The following is a 12,110-nucleotide window of genomic DNA, read 5'->3' as shown; positions in this document are numbered from 1 at the left end:
GATTGGGCCTAGACCCTATCCACTTAAAGAGTCCAAGATCTAAATGAGATTTAGATCTGGAAGCCTCCTAATTAGATTAGGAGATGGCTGATCTGATCTGCAGATAAGATAAGGGTTACCCCTTATCACTTAAAGGGACTTCTAATCAAAATATGATTTGGATTAGCAACTCCTAATGGGATTAGGAGCTGATCCCTTTAAGATTATGAAAGAAGAAAGGGGCGGAAACGGTTAGTGATTGATGTTCAATTCTCTTCAGAGCTGAAAATCACAAGAAGAGAGATTTCTGCACCCTGCGAATACTCTCTTGCCGCCTCCTTCCTGCCGCCGCCATTACCTTCAGTTCGATCTCCAGTTCTTGGGAGAAATCAAGATCTGATCTTGATTCCAATCTTTTGGGAAAAGATTGGTTGGTGCTGTACTCACAAGCCATCCAATTGATTCTTGCAAAGGGTCAAGTTCTTTTGGAAGAACCTTGCTGATTCTGCTCCATCCTGCACTGCGCCATCTTCAGTGGGAGCAGATTTTGGATCCTTCCTTGGGCGTGAACACCTCCATTGGGAGATACTGTTTCTCTGTATCAGGTACATCCTCCATTCTATTCCGTTTGGTTCAGATTTGGTTTGGTTCATGGTTCAAGATTGATCCTTGAAAATTTGTTTTCTAAAATAGGGAATTCGATTCCCTGCAAAGATGGGAGAAATTTTTTTCAAATTCGCCCAGTCCATTCTACAAGACTTGGGCGTCCATGTGATGGATATCCCATCCCTTCACATCCTACACCAGCCAGCGCGCGCTCCCTTCTTTCCAAGATTTGAAATTTGAAAATGAAGCCACAGTCCACTCAACTTCAGACCGAGTTACAAAGCAAGCCGAATAACCTATGAACCAGTCAAACCAATTACCCTTATTAAGAGCTACTCTCTTCGCCGAGCTAACACTGCCTCGAGAGTGGGGGGAAATTGATGAGAGGTAATTTGGTCCTTTGAATCATACAGTGACACGTAGCTTCCGGATGAGACCTTGGTGCTGAGTTAGCGGACCAGCTCGATAAATTAGCTTGGAGCACCTCGCTCAAGCCGACCTCCACCTCGACAAGGCTGAGTTGGCAGACCCCATAAGATTATGACCACTTGTTCTAAGAGCCAGCTGAGCTGAGAGGACCTAAGGCGACCTACGAGGAAGAGCTCGCTAACCGTCCCGAGCAGTTCGCTACCAAAGGCGACTGACCTCCACCTCGGCAAGGCCAAGCTGACAGACCCCCCCCCATAAGATTACGATGATCTATTCTTGGAGCCAGCTGAGCTGAGAGGACCTAAGGCGACTTGCGAGGAAGAGCTCACTAACCGTCCCTAGCAATTCAATACCAAAGGCACCGATAGCTTGACCGTTAGAACAGCTCACCATACCGTACGCATGATTCTACGCGAACGACTCGTAACTCCCGCTAAGATCTCCCAAGTAACACTTTAATGCAACTGAAAATAGGGAAATAGCTCCACAAAGAACTCAAGACAGTTACTCTAAGCTCTTGAGTCCAGGAGCCTATATAAGACGTCCAGATCCACCCAGAAAGTTATGCGCACAAATACACTCAAACTCTCTCGCACATTCTCAAGAGACCAAAATGCTGACTTAAGAATCAGAGTGTTCTTCCCAGGTAAAACCTACCTGGCACCCTCACCATTCTCTCTCTACAGCTCGTCTCAACTCGGACACATAGACATCAACTTAGTCGTGTAGTTCAGCACTACCAGATTGGAACCTTGTTCAAGCCAAGTCACAAGACACGAGGGAGCAACCTAATAGTGCATCATCAAATTGAATTGTTGATTAAGAGTTGCGTCAGACATAAGATGTTTTGTTCCCTAGTTTATAGGAGAGAGAATCAAGGAAATTAGAAGGTGGTATAAATTTTGCATCAAATTTGGAGAATATAAAATTTTCAATACTAGTGAGTGAAAACGAGACAAAATTATGCATCTTATTTCAACTAGCAATTTATGGTTATAAACAAGTGGATGCAAAGTTGAATAAAAATGCAAATAAAAATTTTTATTTATTTCAGATTTGCATTACAAACATATTGATCCTTAGGCTGAGTTTCGAAGGAGTGCAAATTCAAATATGTAGGGTACAAATACATACAAAATAATAGAAAATGTAAGGTTTTGCACTCTATATATTTGCATTTGTACTTCTTCCAAACTGAGCCTTTATGTCAAATTGTAGGTAGCTAATGTCTGCATTAGAATTTGCACTCAATCCATTATTGCATTTCCTTGCATTTAGTTAAAGGCAAATGAAATTCATAATTCAAACAAACAGCACCTTTATTTCATACCCATATTTGAATCAAAGTCTTTCACAAACTAGGTATATAAAACTCATACAGCTTGACAAATATGTTCATATGAGCTAACATAATCGTCAAATTTGTGAGAAGGATTGTTTGCACATTTTATGCCCAATGACCAATTAATTTCTCTATAGTTCATCCTTGGGAATGTATGTATCAGTAGGATTTGGTGAGAACTTGATAGGATATGAGGCCTCCATGGCTATACCACATAGTCCTTCTTTAGAGGAGATACTGCGCTCCATTCTTATATAGCCTTTTTCTCCCCAATCAGGTCCCCAAGAGTTCTTCACTATCCAGTATTTAGTCCCATCAATAGTTGTTCCATAGCCCACAATTGCCACTCCATGGTCAAGCTCTGTGCCACATTTTCCAGTAAATACGCCCTAAAATCACAATTGAGCCAATTCAAAATTTTAGATTTGAATTGATAACATATAATTTGATTGAATTGGATCCAACTTAAACAAATCGGGTTCGAGTTTGAATGGGATTAAATATTCTGATCCAATTACAACCCTATAAACAGAGAAGAGCAATTGGATTTGAAATTAGGCAGTTGGTACCTCTGAATAGAATTGAAAGTCTGTACCACTAGCTTCAATGGCAACAGACACAGGTTGGTTTGCAACAGCCTTCTTCAATGCATATTCATTGTTAGCTGGTACGTTCTCGTGCCCATCAATGGTTACAACTGGAGCATTTTTCTGCAAAATCAGCAAACACAATCCCCATAAAGACACAAGTTTTCACCAACAATCTAAATAGCTAGTCTGGAAAATAAGGGCGTCTAGTTTTACCTTTGCTTCCTTACAAGTTCCTTGTTTAGCTGTGTAGGGATAATTTTTCTCAGTAGTTATTCCTCCAGTTTTCTTGATGAATTCAAATGCATATTCCATTAGTCCTCCATTGCAACCTTGATTATAAGTGGTATCACAGTCTACCAACTCCTGCTCGGACAATGAAACTAGGTTGTTCGTTTTGATTTGGTTTATACCTTCAACTGCAGCCACGGTTGAAAATGCCCAACAACTGCCTACAATATCAACAAGATGAGGTAAGTCTCTAGCTAGAGAAATGAAAGCCGTAAAATCTGTATTAGACTACAAAGTTAACTTTATCTTTAAATTAGTGTTGGGGAATTTAGGGGTGTTCATGATCCAATTTGGTGCAATTTGGAGAAGATCTCAGTGCAAACTGGTAAACTACGGTTTGAGAAATTTTAAAACCAAATCAAATTAGACCAAACTATTTTTTTACAGTTTTGTGCAGTTTTTAATACGATTTGATGACTTTGGACCATTCTATGATTCTACTGGGCTCAACCCAATTAGAAAGCCCAAATAGATCCCCTAAAACTTAGAACTTTTATTTTATTGTTTTATTATAAAATAAAGAGTTCATTATATATTTATAAGTTTATGTATTCAATTTAGATATATTATATTACATGTAATATTTATACATCATATATTCATATGCCATTTATACATTTACATTGTTTGTGTGTAATAAACTTTTGGTTTACAGTTTATAAAATCTAGTAAATCAAACCGAAACTGTAAACCGCAATTTAGAAAATTATCAAACCGAACCAAACCACAAATTCCATTTGGTTTGGTTTGATTTTATGAATTGAACTGTATAATGGACATCCTTATTGGCGATACATGTCTATTCTGGTTTTGATGTTATAGACAGTAAGAAACTGCAAACAGATTTTGTTTAAATTTGGATATGGGTATATATAAATCTAACAAGATTAAGATTTAAATTTGATCTGATATTTAATGGATATGTAAAATGTTTTAACATAGACTTGAATTTGAGTTGTACATATCTAGATATTTGATTCAATTGAAGTATATCAATTGGTGTGTTTTTTTTGGCATGTCTTTTGGATTGTAGAATGCTCAAAAGATCAGAAAAAGGTTTTTTTCTCTTTGCTATCATGTAGATGGAAAGATGCGAAGATGAGGATGCATAAAGATCAAAAAAGACAAAAATCCATAAGCTTCGAATGAAACTTTTGGTCTTTACATATTGAAAATGACCTTCTCAATTGTTTTTTAGGGTTGCAAATAGATCGGATCAGATTTAAAAAGGGGTATTTCTTATCTGATCTGATAAGAAATCCGATTGATCTGAATATGATAAGAATGCGTTAGATTTTTAAGATTATGATTTGAATTCGAATATCATACCGATTATCTGATTCAAATCTGATTTGATTAGAATTGTAATAAAGAAATATGATATAATATAAATTTATATTATAGTATTTATATAATATATTATTATATTGTAATATAATACATAATTATATAAATAACATATGGAACATACATATATAATATATAATATTTTATAACTAATGGATCATATCGGGGTATATCCAAATTCTATTAGTTAACTAAACGGAATGAATTTTTGGATATGATCCGATATGTTAGGATCAAGGGAGATATCTGAATTCGGCTCTTATTGGATTGGATTCAGATTCGAATTGGATCTGATCCGATTTATTTACAGAACTACTGTTTTTAACAGCCATGTAGCCCATGACTATACCAAATGGTCTTGATCTTTAAAGATGAGACCCCCAAAGCTCAGTGCGACTTCTTATTTACTGTGTTGTTGAAAGATAAGACCCCAAACAGCTCCTAAATCTAGATAATTTTTCCATTTCTCTTAAACCTTCCTTGACTTTTCAAAATCTCTAAGACCCCTTATCAAAGAATTTTTGTTAATTAAACTTATGGTTTATTATGTCAAAGTTAATGACCACTAACATGTATAAGTTTGTCAGGCAAGGTTCCAACTAGATGCAGGTTGGTAATGTCTCCTCCTCGTAGTGGAGACTTGGGATTCTATCCCGCCTACACTTGGGTGATTGGGGGATGGATTATTCCACGTTGTATAACCCTTCAAAAGAAATAAAAAACAATTTAATAAAACATAAATTTGTCACCTAAGCCATTCATTATTTCTAAGAACCAAACTAATCCTCATCCTCTATTGAACAATTGTTTAAAAAAGAAAACAAATTAAAAACAAAAAAAAAATGTTTCTTCTTTTATCCTCCACCAACCGAGAGTCCCAAGCCCATTTGGATGAAGAGATAGAACCCTCGAATCTCATATGGAGGGTTAGTATAATAAATTTCATTATCGCATAATTTTTGTTCATGGTAAGTTCAAAGGGAAGGGTAATATAGTAAACTTAATCTCCTAAGGAAAGATCTTTGACGGGGTCTCTGGAGGTTTTAAAAAAGTCAAATAAATTTAAAAGAAATGGAGAATAGTGAAGGGAGGTTTTAGATAATAACACTAAAAATTATTTTTTTCAAGCAACCTTCGAATTTAGAGGTATGGACTTCTAGATATATGCAACAAAGAGAATTAATCAGACTTCCTCACAAAGTTGGTGTAAGGGCCAAATTTGTGAGAGGAAATCCGAACTCCAATAATAAGGTGAGTCAAATCATTCTAAAGCATAAGATTAAGCTTACCACATTGCCCTTGGTTCTTCACATCAGTGACTGCTCCATTCTTCCTCCAGTCGACTGAAGCGGGTAGGTTGCTCTCTTTCTCATACCGGAAGCCCTCTGTTCCACCACGTTGGCTTCCTCGGAGCATCCTGTGATGGTTTACTTTGGAGCCAGCGTACAAGCTCCTGAACTCATGGTTGGTCAAGTCTGCAAACTTGTTCAGTTTCAGCTTGTAGGGGTGATCCTTCTTATTGAATTCATGGATGTATTTCAAGTTCTCTTTGAACACGTTGAAACGCTTCTTCTTCTCTGTCAGGTCTCGAGAAACAGTGTAATGGCTTCTCCACCTCTCATACAAGTCCCAGAGGCTTTCTTCCGACGCCAACTCCTTCTCATGATAATCAAAGCTCTTGGCAAGGCCAAGAACCAGAGCAAGTGACAGGCCAAACAAAACAATCTTCCCAACGTCCATTGCTTCATTCTCCACAAGATGGAACAAGTCTACAGGAAATTGGCTTATATAAGAGAATGGCTTTACAGGTCCCCATCAAATATATAATTAATTAGAACGAGACAACTAATACGTGAAAAAGCTTGCTTATGGGGCTGGCTGGGCTTATGGGGCTGGCTGGGTCGTGCAGAACTCAACCAATTAAATAACCCAATTTTTAGGGTCTGGGTCTGTATTATCTGTCCCCATTATATTTGGGTTGTAATTGGTTTTGGATGTTCTGAACCGAAGCGATTGTATATGGTTATCTATATGCATTATATCGACATTGCATAAAGGTACCGCCAGTGTAATACCTAGCTTTTTTTTTTTTTAATTTTACTACAAAAAGAATATATTTTTCTCTTGATATACTATCTAATACTATAATGTATGATGTCCAAATGCAATTTAACAAATAAGGACCCGGTTACAGGCCCGGGTTCGGTACTAGTTCTATGATCAATCTGTTGGATCTGGACCAGACCGACCCATATTGACAAAATTGTTATGTGAGGAATTTTTGTGGGTAACAAGCATGGCTTTTAAAAACGAACCGGTGATCGAACCGGTCAGGGGTCCTGTTATTGATTTGAATGGTCTGATCGTTGGACCCGAATGACCGGCCTGTTCTGACAAAAAAACAATTAAAATAAAATTAAAAAATTGAAAAATAGTCAAAACCGTTTGAACTGTTCAAATGGTTCGAACAATTAACTGACCGGTTCAGTAATTTGCTGACCAAAATCAACGATTTTAGGGGAAAAAGAGGTTTTAGAGGAAAATGTAACTTATCAGGTGACTGGTTCCCGGTTTTTCTGGTCCGACCATCCAATCCGGTCCGGTTTTGAAAACAGTGGTAACAAGTATCATTAAGAAAAAATGTTGTCGAAAAAAAAGTTAATAAAAAATGGGTTTTTCAAGAAAAGGCCTATGACATGAGAAGACGTGTTAATTAACGGGATCAACTCATGCAAGCAAAGGGGGAGTTTGACATATTGGAGTTGGTTGACATTCATTAAAAAGATAAAGAACTGTGAGGTTCCGTTGGCGGTTATTCCGTTGTTTTAATTTTCTAACACTCGTTTGGTACATTCTGAGGTAATCTCTACATACCAAACAAGACTTGCGGAGTTTATGAATTTCCTGACAGGGACATTCTGCAGTTCGAGACCTATACACAATCTAGTTGCAAGTGTGCGTGTAAAGGAAGTCCCTGTTTGGTTGGTATAAACAAAACAAAACTAACTCACGTATAATAGAAGAGACCCATTGAATGGTAGATTCATTTCTTTAACGAGGAAACTGAATTGATTGTGGTTTTGGTTTGAATAGCCCCCTGTTTTAGAAATACCACAATTTTTAAGGGGATTGAGACGCTAGTATGAGAGGAGAGTATAAATTAATATAAAGCTGACACGGATGATTGGAATGACATTTGCCTAGGCTTCACGTCCAGGACATTAATCGGAATATATATATATATATATATATATATATATTAGTAGTATCATATAATATTGTCGATAATTGCGAAGGGTGGTTGCCCAAATACTTTAGTCTTCAATCATTCTATTAAGACATTTGAAAAGATTTCGTTTGTTTTTTTTTCAATATTACATATGGCTCAATTTGAAAGAGTACAAACATAAATATACATGTATTTTATATTATTTTATATGTATTTATACTGTACATATTTATATTTATACTCTTTCTAAACTTAACCTACAATACATATTTTAAGGGTATTAGGGGTGGGAATAAAATCGGGTGCAAATCCTGAGTTGGACCAAAAAGGCCTGCCCTCTCAATAGCCTTTGTCTTTGTTGCCAAGGCTTAGGCCTTGAATCACTAGAGTCCCATGCCTAGCTTCAAGCCTTCAGTCTCGTGATATGCAAGGGTAAGGCTTAAATAGATGAGGAACACCATAAATGGAAGTTAGTATTAATTATTAATAGAATCATTTTAATTAGTAACTGATTCAAGTTTTGTTAATCTTAAAAATAAGGCAAAGGTACAGAACATGTCTACAAGACTAAGTTATGGATCATAAAATAGAAATGATAAATTTGGCACTTTGATTGTTCCCTGGATCGGGTCAAATTCAAATTGGGTTGGGAAATGTAAATCTAGAAAGAAGTTATCTTTTCTTTATTTGTTTTTTCTAGTATATATATATATATATATATATATATATATATATATATATATATTTGTTAGAGGTTTACGCATCAAAACACCTAAGAGCCTTGCCCTTTTCACACCCCACCATACATTGGCTTCACCTTTATTCTTATAAAACCTTGTTTCAGATCATAGACTGTGGAAGGACTGTGTATTGTAAAATCTCGGTTCGAGTTTGAGGGTGGCTATTTTTGTAGGAAAAAAAATGAAAAAAAGTTAAGACCATACCCCAGTCTACAAGTAAATGTTTATTGGACAATGACCTTTTTTAAACATCATCATCTTCTTCATTTTTTTTGTTATTTTTTTTTTCATAGAGCAACGTTGGTAAGGCCTAAGGCCCTGTTAGATGATTAAGTACTTGTTACACTTATAAGTACTTATTTTAACAACCACTTATAAGTACTTGTTACACAAGTAGTTCTTATAAGTACTTATTTTAACAACCACTTATAAGTACTTGTTACACAAGTAGTTCTTATAAATACTTATTTTAACAACCACTTAAGGCTGTTTGGTAATCCACTTTTCAAATCATTTATTATGTTTCTAAGCACTTATTGAGGTGGGGATGTTTAATAAGCTACACTACAAGAAAAAAGGTCAAAGCTGGCGGTCATGCGTCCACCGCCTAAGAAGCTACCGCCTTAGATCAGGACCGCTGGCTTAGGCTAAAATGGCTACCGCCTTTGATGGCTGGGCGAAGGTGGTCCAAGTTGCTCTAAAGCGGCGGTCTATTCGAGCCATCGGGTTAGCTTTAATAAGGTGGCGGTTATGACCGCTGGCTTAAGTCCTAAAAGACCGCCACCTTAGCTTTCTATCAAACTCCCTCACGTTCTTAGGTGGCGGTCCAAACCGCCGGCTTAGGTGTGCTTGCAGCTAAACCAGCGGTTGCATGACCGCCAACTTAGATTTTTTTTTTCATTTTTATTTATACCAGGTTGACAACTAAGCCGGCGGACATGACTGCCGGCATAAACCTGTTTTTTTTCAAAAAAAAATCATATACCCGCTTAATTGTAGGATTTTTGTGGTACTTGAATTGTTTATTGATTTAGTATTTTCATACCTGTTTAATACAACAAAACCATTTGATAAAAATCAATTTAAAATGAGATCTATTAATTCAAAGATTATACATTAAAATATCTAAAAAGACATTGTTCAAATACAATATCCAATTGACATATAAATAGTACAAGAACTTAAAAAAAATCAAATTCTCTAATAATGTAGTACATCTTCCAATGCAAATACACTTAACATATTGGTTGAACCTGCAAATCAAAACATATAAATATTAGAATTCTGTTCAAATATTTTAACTATAAAGATAGGACAAGTAACTAAAATTTACACGGGCTGAATTCTAAGCAATTAATTGGAATATCAATAGTAGTTCAAAATTCAGTTGATGTGAGTTCTTTACCTACTTACAAATCTTCAAACCACATGTAATGTAAGAAGGGTAAACAACATTAAGGGTAAGGAGATTCAGTCCTCACAAAACTGTACTCACACCATTCTCATAGCCCTTTTCAGCCATGCATTGGGAAATCTTCAAACCACATGTAAAATATAACGCTTTGCACTCCAAACTGAGCCATATATACACATGCTTTTTTGTCATGTCAATACATCTTTGATTTATTATATGCACTTTAGAGAGCCTAACTCACTAGCGTAATGATTATTAGATGAAGGTGGATTTCAAATTCCGCTTTTTCAACAATGTGGAATTTGGAAGCATATGGAAGAAAAACCTTGCAAATTCTGTATTTTACCAGAATTCAAATACAATATTGCAGAAACTTAAAGGCAATAGATGGATATTTTAATCAAGCCCAACCAAACAAATTGATTATGCCTTATCTCTCTCAGAATCTTCAATTTTGAGTACAATTCCTGCATGAAGACAGATTGTATGACAGTTCCTTCAATATAATTATCATCAAAGTATTTTTCAAGATTAAAGATCGATTGGACATTCATGTTTCAAATGAATAATTTAAATTTCCTAGTTCCACAACCTCTGCTACAAAGCCTAGAGAATGATAAACTTAAGTTTTATGCTCAAACAAAATAGAGATATTTTCCCTCTGGGTTATATCATGCACTAAGCTTTATGCTCAAACATTGTAAATACCTATAAGCAAATAGCTCTATCTGACCTCTACAAGGAACAAGATTATGTGTATGATTAGTTAATGCTCATCACAAATATATAGAATATGCAAACTTAGGAGTTTGATACCCTGAAGAATTAACTAATTCGATTAATTAAAGAGATTGTATTACTTATTTGGGTTATTATTTGAAATCACTCTTCACTTTTCTATCTTTCTCTTGGGTTTACCCTGACTTTTGGACACCTCCAGTGAGATAGTAACCCTATGTCAAACTTTTGCCGTTAAAAACCACACCTCCAATGAGATAGTCCTTGTACCAAGAGAATTTCAAAAAAGTGAAGGGGAGTTTTACCTAATAACCCTTCTTTTAAGTCATCATCATAAGATTATGGAATTTAGCAAACTACAAAAAAAAATGTGTTGCGGTTTTGGATTATGTAATTTAGATATGTATAAGATTTAAAGGAATTAGAGAAGAATGCAGTACACTAGAATGAGACTGTAAAAGAAAATTGGAAGATTCAAACTGGTTATCACATTGTCCCATCTAGCCCTAGATTACCACATTCATATTGCCCCTATTTACTCCAGCCTTAGCCAAACTGTAAGCCAAAGCATTTGCTGATCCTGGGCTCCACCAAAAGCAGTTCATGTTAGTAGACACTTTCCTTGTTTCCCTTACTAGAAATCTTAACATCCAAGGTACCTTGCTCAGATGTTAACATTAACATATTCTTTCACCATAATCCTTTTGGAAGCAGAGATGGCCCGGATGGGTAATTGACCAATCTCTAGAGGACATGGTGGCAGAGCATTTGAAGTCGCTTTACTACTGCAACTAATCAGTTCAACTATTGTATGAAGAGACACTAATCCCACTACACACTTCAGTGATGGCCGAGGCTGTTGTCATATGGCATTAGTCCCCACACATACATAATTAGTTTTTTCTTCTAATTCTCAGAGAAATTCAGAATGATTAAGTAGAGGATACATGGTACTGAAAGGTGTTATTCTCTTGTGGGATGTGGTGTAGGTGTAGATGTAGTGGATACATGAATTTCTCAGAGAAATTCAGAAATTATTTTATATATTATAAAAATAAAACATATGTGGGATGTGATGTAGGTGCTACTTTCTTATTTGGCTCAAAGGATTCATTCCCAATTATATATGAACAAGAATTAGATAATGGATCTGACCATGATATATATCAATATATGCCACATCAGTTAGAATGATTTGCATGACAAACACACACACCTACCCCCTGTATGTGTGTGGAATGGATCCTATCATGATTGGCCTAGTACCTATAATTGTAGACAAAGTAAATTTCCAAAATGTAAAAAGATCATTGATGGTAATAGAGAAATGGATAAAATAGGCGCATCCTTAAACCCAATCTGTAGCTTTCTGTGTAAGCTTGCTCAAATATGAAATAAAACAAGATAA

The 12,110-nt window shown here is 35.9% G+C and overlaps 1 protein-coding gene across 1 annotated transcript; it reads right to left on the bottom strand.

Moving 5' to 3' along the window:
- Nucleotides 1–2,215: 2,215 nt before the first annotated feature.
- On the bottom strand, nucleotides 2,216–6,321 carry LOC104588856 (vignain-like). Its single transcript, XM_010246977.2, has 4 exons — nucleotides 5,871–6,321; nucleotides 3,160–3,395; nucleotides 2,926–3,066; nucleotides 2,216–2,745 (listed from the first exon to the last, which is right to left on the bottom strand). Exons 1-4 carry the CDS (start codon nucleotides 6,319–6,321, stop codon nucleotides 2,488–2,490), a joined length of 1,086 nt encoding a protein of 361 aa, XP_010245279.1. The 3' UTR covers nucleotides 2,216–2,487.
- Nucleotides 6,322–12,110: the final 5,789 nt, after the last annotated feature.

The sequence above is a fragment of the Nelumbo nucifera genome, chromosome 1 (genome assembly GCF_055504915.1).
Source record: "Nelumbo nucifera cultivar China Antique chromosome 1, China Antique-T2T, whole genome shotgun sequence".
In the NCBI taxonomy this organism is placed as follows: domain Eukaryota; kingdom Viridiplantae; phylum Streptophyta; class Magnoliopsida; order Proteales; family Nelumbonaceae; genus Nelumbo; species Nelumbo nucifera.
Note: the sequence above shows the minus strand (reverse complement) of the source record. Positions and strands in the feature narration are given on the sequence as shown.